Source organism: Struthio camelus, chromosome 19 (genome assembly GCF_040807025.1).
Source record: "Struthio camelus isolate bStrCam1 chromosome 19, bStrCam1.hap1, whole genome shotgun sequence".
Taxonomy (NCBI): domain Eukaryota; kingdom Metazoa; phylum Chordata; class Aves; order Struthioniformes; family Struthionidae; genus Struthio; species Struthio camelus.
Window position 1 is genome coordinate 4,259,711 of NC_090960.1, and position 18,868 is coordinate 4,278,578.

General features: G+C 38.4%; 1 protein-coding gene across 12 annotated transcripts in view; it reads right to left on the reverse strand.

Moving 5' to 3' along the window:
• The window catches only part of HELZ (helicase with zinc finger), a 100,033-nt gene that overhangs the window by 3,404 nt on the left and 77,761 nt on the right, over positions 1 to 18,868 (reverse strand). For 9 of the 12 annotated variants that reach the window (XM_068913741.1, XM_068913740.1, XM_068913750.1 and 6 more), the window contains 9 exons: positions 17,301 to 17,505; positions 14,204 to 14,255; positions 13,185 to 13,378; positions 11,136 to 11,346; positions 10,585 to 10,661; positions 8,883 to 9,450; positions 8,266 to 8,506; positions 6,600 to 7,113; positions 2,280 to 2,601 (listed from right to left, as the gene is read on the reverse strand). In XM_068913741.1, the coding sequence (XP_068769842.1) occupies positions 2,280 to 2,601; positions 6,600 to 7,113; positions 8,266 to 8,506; positions 8,883 to 9,450; positions 10,585 to 10,661; positions 11,136 to 11,346; positions 13,185 to 13,378; positions 14,204 to 14,255; positions 17,301 to 17,505 (2,384 nt within the window). The remainder of the gene's footprint in view (positions 1 to 2,279; positions 2,602 to 6,599; positions 7,114 to 8,265; positions 8,507 to 8,882; positions 9,451 to 10,584; positions 10,662 to 11,135; positions 11,347 to 13,184; positions 13,379 to 14,203; positions 14,256 to 17,300; positions 17,506 to 18,868) is intronic. The other 3 variants (XM_068913746.1, XM_068913744.1, XM_068913751.1) reach the window with 1 other exon arrangement.

Genomic DNA, 18,868 nt, shown 5'->3' on the forward strand with positions numbered 1-18,868 from the left:
CCTTGTCAGCAGTGCTGAAAAGATTGACATCATTAAACATTTTCTCTGCGTGCCTGTACCTACAGAGCCAGTAGCACTGAACCTGCCGTTCGGCACTGGCAGATCTAGCTGCTACACTGAAGGCAAGCTGCTTCACAATCGGATATCTTGTAATTGAAATGCTTTATCCACTGAGACAGCACAAAGAGTATTTCTTTCTTCTTGCTTTATACCTTAATAGGCCAAAATTAAAATTTACAGCACCATGCATAATCCATTCTCCAATGGAAACTCAGACTTTTGAATGCCACCCAACTAATTATTGATATTTTAGTCTGAGCGCATTCCTGCTAATTGGTACATTCTTGCTTCATATTTAACAACTCCTGTAACTATCAGAAAAAACTGTGATTTAAACCATAAGCATAAAAATGCTTTCAAGTGAATCTCCTGAATCCTAATGAACAAGCTTACTTTTTTCTTGGGAATTCTGCTGTCTTACACGGCTAGAGAAACTCCGTTCCAGAGTGCACGTCTACGTGATAACTAAAACAGTCTGGGAGTTGGGCAGTAGATATATTGTGTAATTATTTCAGTCTTTATAACATTATTTTTAAAGTGCACATACAAGAATGTACTGTCAAATGGTTACAAAAGTAAAAAAAGATAAATATACAAGCAAGTTCCTCACTGGAAGGGTCGCACACAGTTCTTTTTTTTTTTTTTTAAATAAAGAATGCAAAAAAAAAAAACCTAGAAGAATGGATGTCGGAAGAATAAAATTTTATGAGTTTTAACGGGTTCACTAAGACTCCAAAAGAACCCAACACACACACACACACACACACACACACACACACAAAATACCCCCCTCCAAGAAGTTTAACACTCAAGAGAAGCCAACTAATGACAAGCAGGACCAGAGGTGAAAACTCTGTGTGGCAGAGGTATCCAACACGAGATAAAATTTGAACTGAACATAAGAAATAAAAGCTTAAATCATGTTCTCAACCTTTACACAAAAACAAGGAAACGCGCTATCAACCGATCCCAGTGATCTTGCCAGCGTTTCTGAGCACCTATCGCATAACCACAGAGTCTAGAGAGCAACTTCAGGGAAGGATGGCACTCCTGATGAGAAATAATGCATTCAGTTCCTTATTTTTCCAATAGAAAATATAAACATATTGAAGGACGTGCCCTGAGTTTGAAGCTTTGAACTCAACACAAAAGAATGAATAACTCCAGTAAAGATGCTGCCATAAATACTGTTCTGTAAAACAAACATTTTCACACTTTGGAAATGAAAATGTAAATTAGAATCTTCACTCTTGAGTGCTGCAGCTGACATATAACAGATTTTTTTCATTCAGTCTATACTAAAGGTTTCTACTCCATAAATTCTACACTATGAAATCACAGGATGTTTTTGGTTTATAAGATTTGACCAAAAGCAATTAGATCATTTAATCGCAATAAAATAAGCTTATGAATAATTTGTTAGAACACATTATTAAATGTATTTAATATTCACACTGGAAATACGTTCATATTTTATTAAGTCTTAAAAAATGTTTTATTTGGGATCTTTAAAGTAAAATTATGGATTAGGTGCAGTACTACACTGGTAACCGTGCTTTTCAAAAACATTAATAATAACAGAAGAATAGTTGCACTGCTCCAAGCCTCTACTTGCACAACTTTTTTATCACTGGAAAGTTAATTTAGTTTCTCTGCTACATCAATTTCCTCTGCCACTTCTGACAGGGAAGCCCGGGTCCAGTGCGATTCTTCCATGGAAAAGGTAATACTTCATCATTACTATGACAAAGTACCAGAAAACACTAGGAAATATACTGAGATTACTAATTCGACTTATGGTGGTTCCCTCCTGATTGTAATACGGCAACAAGAATATTATTGATTCTGGAGAAAAATAACCTATCTCGCAACAAATCCCATCAATTACCTACTTCCTTTTAGGACACAGTTGCACTTGAAACCACTGAAAGGGAATATCTGAGTTTACTAGAATTTTTTTAGGAAGACTAAGAAGTAGCATTGCATTGCTTTGTCTAGAGGACATACTCACACTCAACAGGATCCTTTGGTAGACACCTGCAATGGAGCAGAACACGAACGACAAGAAAATACAGCAAATGCAACCACTGTAAGCAAACATTTAACTACCGAAACAATAAATACTTTCAAAACACTTGCTTAAGTTAGTTTCAAGATTTGAAGAGACGGTAGAAGAAAATATTGTGTGAAACGAGAAAATGTTTTCCATGGGTGCCTACCGAGGAGCTCGCGGGGTGGCGCAGGGCGGCCGGGGCCAGGGCCGGGGCCGGGGCCAGGGCCAGGGCCAGGGCCAGAGCTGGGGCCGGGGCCGGGGCCGGAGCCGTTGCATGGAATGTTTGGGAAGGGGGCGGCCGAGGAGGAGGAGGTCACCCACAGCTCGGGGGACGAGTAGTTGAAAGAGGGCTGGGTACTGTGGTCCTGAAGCTCTTTACACTGACCAAGACTGTCTTGAGGAGTGCTTAATTCTTCAGAACAAGCCTGGACTGAACTAGAGGAAATTCTTCTTTGGTACAACGGCCTGCCTGGTCCTCTTGGTTCATACTGCAAAGAAAAAAAAGACAAAAGGCCTTTTGTTCCTTTTATTCAACTTCACGTAGCAAACACCATTTTTCCGCACAGTTTTCTTACATATAAATCTACCTGCCGCCATGTCTTACAAAAAAAAAACAAAAACAAAACACACTTACGTTCCTATGCAGGAGAGACGTCTCAACCAAGCGAGGAGAAAGACACCCGGCATTTATAAACGCGGTAAAGGGAGCACAGAAACAAGCAGGAGCAAGGAAAAACGTTCAATTACCACAGAGAGGGAACAAAATGGCATTTTTAGCTTTTAATTTCCAAAGGACAAATGAAGGACTTGGATACCAGGGTTTGGGCGAGTACGATATCACAGCTGTATGCTGCCTTTCGCACACGCACACACAGAACAAATGCTTAGTGAAGGGTATCCTCTCAAGAGGAATAATGAAGAGAATTTTATCTGAAACCACAGAAATTGCTTGCTTCCATAAATCCCACAGCTCATGGAGATGAGAAGGGCAGGAGTTCCTGCTGGCTTTAAGGATTTAAGGAACCTCTAAACTCTCTCAAGATTCAAGGCAAGCCCATCATATTTTTTTTTTTTTAATGAATCAGTTATTTCTTCCTTCTGCATTGAACTACCAAGAGTACAAATGAAAGAAAAGTCACAGCAGTACATCTACACTTGATAAAAGGAAAAGTAAACATCTTAATGAAATGTCATAAAAAATTAGCCAAGCACATACAAAAGAATTTGCTTGCAATGCCCCATAGCTGTTGTTGTATCATCCATAAAAAAATGGAAAAAGCAAAAAAAAAAAAAAAAAGTGCATGAAAGAAACTGTAAGATCTCATTACAGCTGCCACATTACGATGATATATCAGCAAAAGGGCACTTAGATTGCCTGTCACTGCATTCTCTTGAGGATACTCGTTAAAAACAAAAACAAAATACAGAAGTTGCAGCCTGACTCGACGTCTAAAGGTATCCTTTTTATTGAGTTTAATGGGTAATTTCACATTTTTGATAAGCAATTAGGAAGTTATCAAAGTTATGGATACTTGCAAGTACAGACCAGAGAGAATAACTCAAGTATTCCCTTTGATATGCAGTTCAAATCTGGTTTGAGTATTTGCACACAAAAGCTTATAAATACTGATCTAGAAAATCGTTTAATAGGGAAAAGATGACAACAATGTTTCGAGAAGGAATAAGCTGTACTGTCACTTCTCTGTCTTTAGTTTGTTTTCTACTCTAAATTATGCCAAAGGAGGCTATCCAGCAGTTTTAGAGCTTTTTCATGTTTATATTAAAAGAAATCTGCTTACACTCTTCATTGTTTTAAAGGCCACTCTTGGTCCTCATCCCAAAATTATTTCAGAACGCGCTTAACTTGAAGCAAGCAATCCTACAAGTTTAGACAAAACTAATCACATTTTAAAATAAAGTAATTTTCAGCAATGCTTTTCGTAACAGTGGTGATTAACAGGTTGAAATTGAAGGTGTATTAGACTGTGCAGCATTAGAGGCATTCAGGAAAAAAAAATACCAATTTACACGGGTACGGCAATTTTTGACAACAGGATACTCCTGCGAGCAACATTCATATACAGGCTTCATACAGTTACACAAAGCTGTGGTACATGATATAAATAACCATTCACAACTCTTTCAAGGGCATTATACCTTGCACGTAACTATGAGCGAATTGTTTTTCAAATCATCTTTTATTTTGCAAAGCCTTCAACCTCCCTGGTTTTAATCTATTAAAATGAGCGTAAACGTGACTGGGAGGCTTCTCAGGGCATGTAATCCCTGGACACGCGTCAAGAACTCCATCTGCAAAGAATGCTAGTTAAATAACCTTCAAAATCCCACACTGCTTGAACTTACGTAGCTTGTAAACTAACCACAGCGTTGTCTGACAAGGTCATTTATACTTTGGCTTACCCGCCTGCATCCAAACCTAAAAAGTGCCTTTGCCTTTAAATGTAACGGCTACTTCACTCAGTTCTTTGCTATCATACTACGCAAATGACTAATCTATAAATTCATATAAAGAAACAAAGTAGTATGCTAGATGTTACTGGGCAGATTTTTCCACGTTTAAGCACCTAACATCCACTGAAATAAACTGGAGTTAGCGTCCCACAAACTCATTGACGTTGGCTAGCGTTAATTGAGAAGAGCTGTCCTCCCCAATTTCAAATATTTCTGCGTTTTTCACCTGTTAAAATGGATAAGTTTCGAATAAATTGATAATCATTTATTAGACGCTCTAATATTTAAAAACACTAATGGTTCATAAATGGCTTCAATAAATAATAATAATTTCAGAAATGTAAGTCATATTTCTTCAGAGTATAGTAAGTTATATACATTTTAAAATAAGAGCATTTTTCTATGGTCATACAGAAAACTAATTATGAAATTATGGATTTGAAGTGAGTTTTAAAATATTAACAGTCATTATGTCCCCTGAAACCTGCCTCATATAAGGGATCTCTGATAAAAATACTCCTAAGACTCCATTTTGACTTCTTTAGGTATTCAGTTCTACCCACTAGCAGAACCAGACCTCTTGGAAACTTTAAGTCTCTCTCTTCTAGCACTTTCACGGTATTTGGCATTTCTGTCACATATTTTGAAAGGAAGAAGAAATAAGAACCAAAATGAATTTGCACTAATTACATAAAGAGTCACCACTCTATTTGTCTTCTGATAGCAGGAGCTGTCAGCAACTCTGTCGGAATATTTATTAGTTTACTACTACTGCTGAAGAGCCATTGTTTTTATGTCCCGCTGTACTGATGCATTCACTGTTGTCACAAAATATTAGGTTTTACACAAGGTGGGGTGGTTTAATGGACTGAGACACAGAATTCCTAAATGTCTATAAAACCAAATCTCACGAGCTCTAGCTAGGACTCTGAGAACTCTGTTAACCTCTCTGAATCTCTAAAAGCCACAAATTTGCAAAATACATTGGAATTCAATTATAGATGTTTTGCTCAGACACATAAAAAGTAAGATCTTTTCTATTTCCAAAATCAAAAGACAATGAAATACGTATTATATGGTATAGTGATGAGCAGAGACACCACAGCTAGTGCAAAAACCTGGACAAAAAGGAATCACGGTCACTTAACTTTACGTACAAATATTGGATCACATGTAGTCAGTTTAAAATCACCTGAGAATATTAACTGTGGCATTCCTGCCACAACCTGGCTCCAGCAGGCTGAACGTCTGCATATCACGCTCCTTAGCATTCTGCATTCCAAGAGGGATTAATAATTCCTGTTCAAAACCTGACCTGAACCAGCTGTACGTACTCACACAGCCTGCATCCCAAAACACGCATCCCCAGCATGCAGAACAACAAAGGCTGACAGTGACAGAGCCAGCTCTGGGGTGGCAGGGTTTCTGCTGGACCCAGATTCATGCTACACAGCTGGATATCTCTGCACTGATTTCTAATACTCCGAGCCCCTCAAAAATATAGGATGGCTTTACAACGAACCAGCTCAGGCTAGGTGGGATTTATTATACCAGATTTTGCACCATGTTAAAGCAACTGTCCTGCTTCTTCTCTCTTAAGTGAGTATGAAAAGTAACACAGCTACATTCACACTGTTTTAACACTGAGCCAACTGGACGTCTGGTTCAAATTGACTTTCCAGTGTGCCATTTCACATGTTTTCACCTGGGGCACGGTTAATTTGCACTCCAGGTAAACGACCTGCAGATAAGTGAGCAATGACCGCAAAAACTTCTGAGTAGACACTCCAAAAGCTGAGATACACCACTTACAGAAAACGTGGTACCTGCACGGATGAGAACCGCAAACGTGCCTAGAACGAACTGAGAAGACATATGGAAAAGTTTTACCTCAAAGGAATTTCCAATAGGAGTTTTTAATATGAAAGGTATTTCGCACTCTCGATCACTTCAAAATATAATTTCATAATAAAATGACACTACATAAACGTGTAAGTAGACAAAAATCCCCTACCTCTTCTAAGCTGTGGAGCGAAGAAGCAGATACTGCTCGAGATGTGAGTGGATGAAATGGCTCCTGACCAACTGCATGCTGATGATTCTGTATTTGTATAAAAGGGTTTTGTTGTGATCTATGGGGCAATGGAGGTATACCATAATGAAAGCCCTGCCCCATTAGATGATTTTGCTGTAGGTTAGCATAAGTCCATGATCCATCAGGTTGCAGGTATTTCAAGGGAGATGGGGTTATATGTTCCGATGGCATTGAGAAAGGGGGATTGTATATTTGGGGTAAATGCTGCTGAAATGCTGGGTTACTGGGTATTTCAATGTCTCTGTTGTTTTCAGTGAAGTTAGGAAAGTGACCACTGTGATTAGAGTTGCAGGAAGGAGAAGGGAGTGCTGGTGGGCTTCTGGGCTGAACTTGTCTGTATTGCAACAGTCTCGACTGAGGGGGTGGCATTTCAGCTACGTCCCGACTTTCACTTTGATCACGGTGTGACAGTTCTCTGAGCAAATCCTGGAATCTGTATTGACAGAATAAATGTTATCAAGAGAAAGAAAAAAAAAAAAAGGTGTTTTGCTAAAAATCCACTCTTTTTGAGGTTGAGAAAACTTAAAGCACAAAACACTGAATTTACATATACTCATCTTTGTGCTTACTGACCCTAACTTCAAAGGATATGACTGTGAGCAATCAGAAATTAGGCACAAGAGGATTAACTGGATGAAATACCTACCTGAATCATCTCAAAGTTTTAAGAACTCTTGAGATTTTCTTTTCGGTCAGAAGAATCAAGTTTTTGCTATCTCTTAAGAGACAACTAACGTAAGAATTTCCTGCTTTATTATACAAAGTGAAAAACGTCAAGTAGTTAAAACTTTAACCCCTTAAAAGGCAAAAGAACAGAACAATCAAAGATTTCCCTCACTTGCAAGATACATGTCCAAAATTCTTCAAAAGGTAGAGAACGTTCAAGTCAGCACATTATGGAGTCAGGTAAGAAAGCATTTGGAGGCTTTACCATGGCTATAACAACTCAGATGGAAAATAAGCATAGTGGGAGATGACAGTAATCAGAGAAAATTTAAAAATACAGCCTTTATAATAGATGTGATTAAAGCTGATGACCACAGGCACCATTTTCCTCTATGTTCAACAGCTTCATTTCTGTGAAATGAATGCTCCATCTCAAAACTAAGCAGATTTTTTTAAACTAGCAAAGGCATTTTAAAAAGAAAGAAAAGTTTAGGTTTCATTGGGGAAGAGCGTTGGGAGGGGGGCATTTGTTGTGTTTTGCTTTTGTAAGCACAGAATCCTAATACCACTACTTTTATTACTAATTCAATTTGAAGGATTCTCAACTCAACACACTTTTAAGTACACCCAGACGCTTCTTTATAAACTCTGCAAGGCTGTTACTCTCTATCCATTCCCTATTCCTAGAAACATAGCACTGAGAAACTCCACAAATCTTTTTTTTTTTTTCCCCACTACAGCTTTACTACCCAATATATTAACAGAATAAAGCGTAACGCAAAGCATAACTGTAAGCCACCCTACCTACTGTTTTAACCCTCGTGAAGGTACTACAAAGTTCTGCAGCTATTAAGTTATAGATAATGTGCCAATTGACGTTCAATTTTATAGAAATGCTGATGATTCAGTAAAGAAATACCTTGTATATGTTGCCTCTGTTTCATCTTCTGTGTTACTGGCAAGTTTCCAGTTTGCCCTAACTTGCTGCTGTTGATGCAATCCAATGGGCTGCTGGGGAAGATGTGGTAGGTGAGGATGGTGATGGTGTTGATATGGAATACTGCCTTGACTGAGATAGGCATTGTGTTCATTCCACTGCTGTAACCTGGCTTGTTGCTGCTGCCTTATTGTTTCCAAAGCTACATTTCCATGCATACGATCTGGAAAAATCATTTAAAAAAATTTACGTAATGTGCCTTTTTAAAGGTCTTGCTGTCAGAAAAACAAAAAAAAAAAACACACACTTTTTTTTACAGTACATTCCAGGGCCTATTATATACTAACTGCATTCCAGTGCATAACCTGGTTATTTAAATCATACAAAAAATCCTACAAAAATGAATCTTTTAATAAAGTGCTGAATATTCAAACTTGCCTTAAGCAGCAAATTATGCTCAATGACCTTACTTATGGAAACTAACCCAACAACGAGCCAATTCACAGTAATATGCCTGGAAAGGTAAATACCTTCTTCATTTTCACCTCAGGGTAATTAGAATTGCACAGGCTGAATTTAACTAAAGAAGGGTCACCTACCTAGTGTGTCCCCTATGGGCATTCCTGATGGATTCTCTTCAATGAAGTTGTTCAAGTGGGTTGGCAGAACTGGGTTGTGCTGTGCAATAGGCCTCAAAGGATTACTGACTTCTTGTAACATAGGTGGGGGGTGTTGTTCTGAAATCACAGCATCTACAGCAGGAGAATGTGGTCGGTGGGGAACTGGGTTATTAAAAAAAGACTGGCTGGGGCCTGCCTGGTAAGCAGGGGAAAGCTGTGAAGGTTGTGGAGGCTGCTGATTCAAATGATTATGCTGCTGAACTACCTGGCTTTGCTGGGGTGGCAATTGGTTTTGTTGTTCAGGTAAATGATTTTGTTGTTGACTTAAAAGGTTTTGCTGCTGTTGCAGAGGATATGGCTGCCTTGGTATTTGTGACAGGTGCTGGAAGTGGCGATTGGGAACGGCATACTGGGAGTGGGGAGGGGTGAGATGGAGATTCAGCTGCCTGGGGTTAAGATTATCTTTGCGATGAAATTTAGCATTAGGATAACCAACACTGGAACGTGACTCCGGGCTTCTATTCTGAGAATTTGCTTCTAAGTCAACCTAGAAAGAGAGGATGGAAAAACTTTGAAAAAGTACCTAAAAAAAACAAAACCCATGACAATAACGAATAAATTCATTTAACAATGAATAAGGCTTATGAAACTTATACAATGGGGGGGGGGGAGCACATTATGTATCTTAGAACCACTCTTTTCTTTACTTAGAGAACAAATACATTCTGCAGTAGTTGGCATCAACTTGTTTTTCATTTCTTAATGTTCGCTCCTGACTTTGATTATTTTTCCCCCTCTGGAAAGAGGGCGACTAATTCTACTATCACTATTCTATTCAGTGAAAACTAAGAAAAAATTACTCAATACTTTATCTTCAGGCTGCTATAGGTAAATTTGACATTCAAACACTGCCATCATCAAATTTCATTCTACAGCTACTGTTATTGCAGGGATGAATTACCAACAGCTTCCTTATGATCGTCTCTCATTTAGCTAATTACAGACAACTGTCAAGTATTAAGCCTTTTGTTTTCATTTCTAGGACACTGATACCAAATATTTAAAAGAAAAAGTAATCCCTTATTTGTCCATTTTAGATTATCGCTCCTTTTCCTCATTCACATCTCCATCCCTAAGATTAATATTCTATAGTCTACAGTCATTGTGAGCCTCTTCCCTTGCTCATCTGCACTGCTAGCAGAATCGTTTATCTCTAGTCACGTAGCGTTTCAACTGAAACGTCCAACAATTCCTAAATATTTAAAAGACAACAGTATTATGTCAGGTATAGGCTTACTATGTACAAACTAATACAGTTTAAAAACAGTTTAAGAACAAAAGGTTTTTTGCAAACACTTACTTGTCAGTGAAACCCCAACAATTGGTCTTTACCTCAACAAAGGGTTTAAAAAGTCAATTCTAGAATATTAACTTTTACTTCAACCCTGGGCAAGAAGAAAAGGGACCTAATGTCACTCAACAAATATTAGAGATCAGTACTGATGGCTTATCATGGAATAGAAATGTTGTAACTATGACAGGAAGTCTTTGATAAAAAGGAATAAAAACAAAGGTATATGAAGAGGTCAAAGAGAGATGGACAGCATCTCTTCTCAAAAAGAACAGCAGAGTACCTAGAACAGAGGGAATATTAAAGAAAAAAAAAATAAGGCAAACCAACCTGCTTGGATTCCACAGGTTTCTTCTCAGGTGTCCGAATTTTACCGATTTCGGGTCCAGAATTGCTTTCACTTTTACCTAAAAATGTTTAACTAATTAACTAGTTTCAGTGTAAAAAATATTATTTTTTGTTTGCTTTGCCAGACAGAAAAATTTAGAGTTATCAAAACAGTGGTTACAGAATAATAGAGAAATTTAATATAATTTACCCAAATAAAGCTTTTCCTTTAAACTCTGCAGTTTGTGCATTAATCATCACTAAGTCGTTCTTTCAACTTAACTGCAAGCATCATCAGTAATAGTAATCACTGGACTGCAGAGCAGAAACAGACCAAACACAGCCCCCCATACACCACCCTCTGAATGTCACAATATCTTAGCTATTCTATTATGGCTAAACAGTTTATTTCCCCAACTCCTTACACTCTTGCAGATGCTTCAGTTTCACTTAAAACAGAAAAAGAAAGAAAAAAACCCTTTGCACAATTTCCTCCTGAAATTTCAAACTTACTTAAAATAAAACCAATTTGCAATGGAATTTCAATGACTCACCATTTCGACTTTGTTCATGTTGCTCCTTGTCTTGATGCTGAAGCTGCTGCTGTTGTCCTATGCTAACGGGTGAGTGATGTCCCAGGCCATAAGGTATAGGAGACCCCCGCCCATGCGCCTGTAACAGGTTCATATTATATGCCATAGCTGCTTGATGAGTAATGATTCGAGGGTCAACTGCAAACCTACCCTGATACCCCGTCCATGGTACCTACAAAATTAAAAAAGAGAGAAGAAAAGAAAAGACGCAATCTGTTAAGGTATGTTAAAGGAAGTAAAGTAACAAGGAAGTTGATATGAGATCACTAACAAGCAGTTTTCCATGTATCAGATAACCTGACACCGTAACACATGGCTGCCGCCGGTAGCGCTGGAAAGGGAGAGCAATAAAGGCAGGCCTAGCAGCAAGGGGTAACACAGAGAAAGATTTTGGAGGATTACCCTGGGCAGAAACGCTGGGAGGACAGCCACCGTTCTTGTTGCAGTGTTTTCAAGAAAAAATAGAAAAGGTTGATGAACAAATTCTAATTCAATAAATTTTATGTTCTCCTCTTCTCTAAACAAATAGAAGTGGGTGAGCATAAATGAAATTGATTAAAAACAAATCATTTTATCTTACATGAACATAATCACATTTTAACTCAGTCACTCCTTGTTTTAAGCAAACATCTTCCAAGCAATTCTTTTTTAAAATTAGCATTTGTCCTTGAAATGTGCACTTTGAACTTTTTAGGCTACTATTCCATCTGTACAATCTCAAATCACCTCCAGTAAGTTTCTTTTTAAAAGCAGCCATCTCATTAGTACCTCGATCTTCCCACTTAACCATTTAAAAATCCATCCTCAGGGAAGGTAAGCTCAAAATACTTATTTTTCATACATCTCTTTTGATTGGAAATACATAAAAATACATTACCTCTTGAAAAATAAAACAGAAATCTCTATATTATCTTGGTTTGATATTAATATAACGTGAGCAAGCATGACAAAAATACAGCTGCTGGCCTTCTCTTTGCATTTAAATTTATCCATCAAACTCTGATTTCTGGTAAGCTAAGAAAAAAGAGAATTGCTTCACCTAGCAAAGAAAACCAACCTACTGCTGCCAGCTGATCTAAGACCTCAACTGAAACCAGAGTTCTTAACAGTAGTCCCAATACAGCAACCATAAACTAAACTTCTATATACTATAGGACTACTATAACTATTAAAACCCAAACAGCTAGGCAAAATTCTAAGTAGAGGCTTAGAATTATGAATGACATTCCATACACATGCATGTGTGGGGTCCATGTCCTTCCCAGAGTCTTCAGGAGTTGTGTACCATGCATACCTGTTACTCCACACAACATTACTTATGTAGCCTTTGTTTCTTCCTCCCTGCTTTCTTCCTGGAATACGCGACTGCAAATGTTAGAAATAAATCAGAGGCTACTTCCTTAATTTGTGTAAGTTTTGATGGCAGAGTTTTATCTGTAATAAAAATTTCCACTTCGTTGTGTTCTTAGATGCCACAGAGAAGGGGATCAGAGAGGAATCAGATTCACTGTGAGGTTCTGGCAGGGGAAAACATCCCATTATGCTTATTCTTCATATCACTTCACTTCAGACACCTTACATGCAGACATCTATGGTCAAAGCTGGTCATTTAGACTGTATGAAGTCAATACATAGAAATAAGCCTCATCAGAATCGCCTATGTCTCTCCAATGATTAAGAAGTGGACAAGGCAATTAATTCAGATGCAGATATCTCAAGTCAGATGAGACAGATCCCACTGGTGTGTCTATACCTAGAGCTGAAAAAACCACCAAATGGCATTAACATGAAATTGCTTTTAGGCTGCCTAGTATTATTTCTGGGAGCAATGTTTTTAATTCCTCATGTTCTGGTGGTCTTTTGTACAGTCACGCCTAGAGCTAGCTAAGCCCACATATTTGAACGGAAGTGCTAGAAAACTTTGCAAAATATTCACTAATTGATCTTGCCATTCATTTTTATACATACAATAAATGGACACAAAAAATAAAAAAAAAAAAGAATTCTTACAGGCAAAGGCACAGACATGACCATGTTTCCTCCATAGACAGCAGGTACATATAGAATACTTGTCCCAGTGTGTGGATCTATCCTTTGAACAGGACTTGGAGATTTCCCCAGGTTGGGGTGAGGTCCCAGAGGAGGAGGGGGAGGAGTATATGCTCGGATAGGATTTCCGATTAGCACAGAAGGGTTGGGCTGAACTGAAAAATAACAAAGATATAAACAGAAAAAGAACATGAAGACATGAAGACCATCTATTTCTTTGTTTCCTTTTTCATCCTAATAGCATTTATCTTTACAAAGCACAAAGGCAACTCTCATTACAGGACAGGTCTGACAGACGGAAAAAGCATTAATCCTATATCAAACCATGTATCCCATTTCAGAAATTTGAAAAGGCAGAAAACACGAGTTGGGATATAGAGAAAGAGGTAGTTGGTAACTGTGTTCATGAAAGCGCATCCCAAACCAATTAAACATGCCAACAGTCACTGTAACAGATAAACAATGCATCAAAACAACACAGAACTATCCCCCTTTCTTTAGCAGGGAAGACAAGCTTTAAATGAGTGCTTTTTAAATTAACAACAAATTTATTAAGCTGTTAGATGCTACCTTGCAAAAGTATTACCAGTAATATCTGATATATGAAAGCACAATGTAAGTCTAAAATATATAACAGCGCACACACTATAATGTTTTAAATTTTATAGTGCAAATATCCTGGTACAGTATTTTATAACATGAATTTCAAACATAACCATTTTTAACAGGTCACTGCCTATGCTGTCATAAGGCTCTATAAAGCCAGTGTGCGCAACACCCGTAAAAGGATAGCCTGGGAAATACCTATGGTCTACTTACCAGCCTGTAATCTGTTTCCCAGATAGATGCACAGAAGTAGTAAATGGCTTTCAAACAGAGAACAGACCAGATACTCAATTCATGTCAAATTACTATCAGCTTCACTGAGGCCAAATCAGTGCAAGGTCAGAGGAATTCCTCTAGTAAAAGCAGGTACTTACCAATTCCATCAGGTGGGAAATGGTCATTCTGGTTATGATGATGGACCTTGCCCTTTAAATGGAAAAACAATAACAGTGAAGTTTTGCAGATTTAGCATAAAGCAAAGCACCTTTACTTCAACTGAACATTAAAACTGAATTAAATACAAAGTAGGGTTTGAAAAAAAAGCTAAACCTTGTGCATTCAGCTGTCCGATTCCATCACCTGACTATGAAATCACAAAGTTAGATGTTAAATACTACTAACTCATTAACACGCGGGTCACTATTGGGAACTCTGGGGACACTCCCTCCCCGCAGGGTCCTCTGTTCACCTTCGCCCACTAAGGCCTGTTTAAAGATACAAGAACCATTACAGCAAGCTGCTTCGGGTTTCCTTTCTCACCATTTTGTCACCTGCTGTCTCCGTTTTTTAGGAGCAGCACCCAGTACCAGCCCAGGAAGCAGGATCCAGCTCAACCTTGGAGGCAAAGCAGCTGCCACCAGTTTTACTCAGTTGCTCACCCAGCCTCCTTCACAACTGCCTCCCTACCCTATCTCCTATATCTGCTTCTGCACCTTTATCCGTTGGTGTCTGCTACCCAAAAAGTATAATAGAGTAGAGTCAAGGATGAGAGTACTCTGGGAATCTGCTTTTCCTTGGTGAACTGTACGTGGGAAAAGGAGGTTAACAGAACTGAGTTATCCCTCTTACGCTTTCATGAGTTCACAGCAACAACTAAGTAGTTAATATTCATAAAATGTGAGTACATATTCAAATGTCACATGCTCTTAAGTCATTTGAAGAATGGGAATACCTTACTTAATCTAGACCTAAGTACATTCACAAATTTAAAACAAATTCAAAAAGCCTTTGATGCTGCAAAACTTTTCTCTCCCAGGAGATAAGCCTAGGCAGTTTTCCAGCGGTCTGAGCAAATCAGTCAAGGTACACAGACAGGTAGTTTGACAATGCTGACTCAAACATGCACTAGATTAAAGAACTTGTCTCTGAATTACTCTCCCCTTTTAAAAGTGAATTATTGGAAAATAAAATAATAATTAATTTTCATTAGAGTACTTAAATAAAAGAAGCCCGTTTATTCACTAAAGAGAACACGATTCAAACCAAATCAAAACATGAAATTACATGCCTTTAGAATCACCCATGGTCCATACAAGGCACTTCTGCATCTGTTATGCTGTCAATTAGCATCACATAGTATGTATAAAGGTCTACAAACCTCTGTTCTACCTATGATGCTTGTATTTTACAGTGGCCACATTTTTAAAACTGAAATAGTAAATCATTAGATAAATTCGAAAGAAAAGTTGTCCTGTTGAACAGGAGCTTTACATAGTTGAATGTTAAATCTACTGGGACCACTTCTATGTTGGGGGAGGAAGATGCTGGCTTTGTTTGGCTGTTTATCTCTTTCCTTTTTTTCTTTAAACAGATCTCATGGCTTAATGACTTCATAAAATTACATAACAATACCTTAAGAGTTACTGCCCCTCAAAGATTTCCAGATCAAGGTTCATTTACCTGTTGCTCCATAAAACAACTAAAGCAACGTAACTCAAGGCTTTTGCATCTAAGAACGTTTGTATGGGGTAACCTAGAACGCAAATTTTCAACACAGTATTACTTTACAGTGTTCCTGGGCAGATAGTCACCATATGGGCTAATAGTGCCTCCAAGCCGCTCAGCTTACTATGCTTCAAGATGTGTAGGGGAAGTTACCATCAGCTAGACTGACAGCAACTGAGAGCACTGGAGGATGCACTCGGTTTCCTCTAGGAACTTGCTCCACTTTCAGAGTCTAATAAACTACATCGCATAAAGGCACTTAGAGGAAATTCGGACCAAGACTCAGATACCTAAGTTCAGGCAGTTAACAGCCTCATCGCTCCCTGGATTCCCCTTTAGTCAACAGATGGGAGAAGAGGGTATTCTCCAGACAATCAATCAGACTTGTGGTCTTCACGGACCGCGAAAACATCCAGGGCACTGACGCATCTCAATTAAGTGCCTGGATCCAGGCCGAAAAGCCGGAACACGGGCAGCAAGTGGGAGGTAAGTAGAGCTGTATAAATTCAGAGCCTGATTTACTGCATGTTAACTACCCTGCGGTAAGCTCTGAGTTTGAAAAATCTTCAGTTTCCACATCATCACCTTTAATAAAGACTGTGCCTATCAAACTCCACTATCCTTTATGCGCTCCCAACTATCCCCAGCCAGGCCACCCAAACGTAGGGGGAAAGTAGAGTCCTCCTCCCGACGCCGCTGCCGTGAAGCACGCTGGCCCAGAAGCGAGCCAATTTCCTACCGCTGTTTGGCTCTCAGAAAGTGACAGGACTGAATTTTTTTTTTTTTTTTTTTTTTTTACTAATAAATAACAAAAAAGGTATTTTTATATCTTAAATAAATCCACAAGCAATTCTGCTGAATAGGAAGGTGCCATTTTTACAAAAATCACATTTCATTGTATATCAAAATTAAGCCCTGAGCTGGGCGGATGTCCACAAACTCGTCTATATGCTCTCTTGATGCTAATGAAATCTGGCCTTTTGAAGGACATTATTCTTGAACTAATCCTGAGAAAATACTGTATTACAATGTATTCTTAATGAAATCAAACAATTATCTCACATAATATAAGCCACTGAATTTTACACGTAATTCTTAGATCAAAGCAAATAACCTGCGGCTGTTACTTTGCTGTACTCCTTGCCACTGTCAATATCCACATATTGTTTGAGTCAGAGCGCAAGCTGCTTGGCATAGGGATCATCTCTTGTGCTGAGTTTTAAATTGGCTTATCTAACCAATGGGGCCAAGATCCATGACTGAAGTTCCTCAGTGCCATTATTACACAGTCCATGAACAAGCCAAAGTGACCCAGTGCATATATTTTAGTAAGCGACCCAGGCTCAGCCAGCCCCAAATTATCATTAAATACTGTGCTGTAATACAGACTAGAGCTTTCACTTGAAATTGCTGAGCATCCTTTCAGAATTTGCACCGATATCTAATTGCATGGATGCAATTTTAAAAGAGCAGCTTGTCCAATTCACTTCCACTTCCTGACAAAATTCATTACCAGTGAACCTTTACCTTTGGTGGTGACTGCTGCTGTTTGGTGGTATTCGCTGAATGCTGATGTCGAAGAGCCCGGGGGATAAACTCAGGAGCCAGTGGGTTCAACACATAAGTTTTCTTTAACTCCAAAGCTTCCAACTGAGCTTTGATCTGTTCAAATGTGATACCGTGAAGACTTTCATTCTCATGACATAGGGCAATAAACCTTTCCCAAAATTTCCTATGGAAACAATTTTTAGAAACAATAAAAAGGAGTAAGACTTAATGGCTTTCATAAAATGAAAGGGGATTTTATATAACTGAGTAGAGTTTTTATTTCTCCTGTATGCTCATTTTACAAACCAGGCCATCAATCCGGCAACTTAATCCATGCATCTGAATCCCATAGCCTAACGTAAAGGTCCCCAATCATTTAAAATAGACATATGGGTCTGTCTCTGCAAATCAGATTGCAGCACTGTATCGCATTCAGTATAAATGTCATGGACAGCTCTAACTTAAAAATTTTCCTTGAAAAACACACAAACACAGCAAACAATGCTTAAAATTTGGGAAAGCATGCCATTTACAGAATGCATTAAAGCTCAGAGAGTCACAGGGATTGTATAAGCTCCCAGTCCCAGCAGATGCCAAGAAGAGTCTGTGAATCTAGGCAGGTCACTGAATTCCAGCGTCACAAATACCAAAGTTGAGATACACCCTCAGAACCAGTCTTGTGAAACACAGACGGAAGTAGTTTGCAAAATATTATTGATAAGACTCAGATGAACTAAATCCCCAAAGTATCCTGCTTAACTGAGGCAGGAAACCCAAGACGTTGAAGGTAGCTGTGTACTGTACCCATTGGCCTGTTAGTTTCCCATAATATAGGGCCCACTCCTACAGGAAGGGACCAGCGACTAATGCTGCAAAGGTAGCAAGCTCTATTACTTAACGCTGCAAAGGCAGCTGGCTTACTCTGGTAAGTACGTAGGAGAAATGGTGTGACCCAGCTTCACTGTGTTTTTCCAAGTAAAAGAACAAGATATTCTAAAAGATATTTAAATGAGGTCTGAAGAGAGAATATATATATATATATATATATATATATATATATAAAAATATATATTCAACTGTTCTCTTTCAAAAAAATGAAGAGTAATGAAAGCTCCTGCAAAAAAGGATTTAAAAAGACAAAGATCTTAAACGTCTGTTTGACAATAACTCCACTCGTTAGTGCCTCATACGAATTAAAATTAAATAACTGAAGAAAAACTACAATACTTAAAACCAGCAAATAATTGCTAACAACCCAATACTGTTTTGTACACTACAAGATGCTGAATAAAACTTAGGGACAACGTAACGTATTTCCACTACACATAAACAATTTGTACAGAAACCAAGATGATAGTGGTGCTGGTCTCAGGTGCCTTCACAGAGCTTTACAGAAAACAGCAGTGCTCATTCTGTAGGTATCACATGAGTCCACACACATGGGAGTAAAAAGTGCTCTTTAAAAATCACAAACGTTGTCCTACGAGCAAGAAAAAAATTCTAGTCGACTCTTCAGTAATAACGTGAGGCCAATAAGAGAGTCTGTT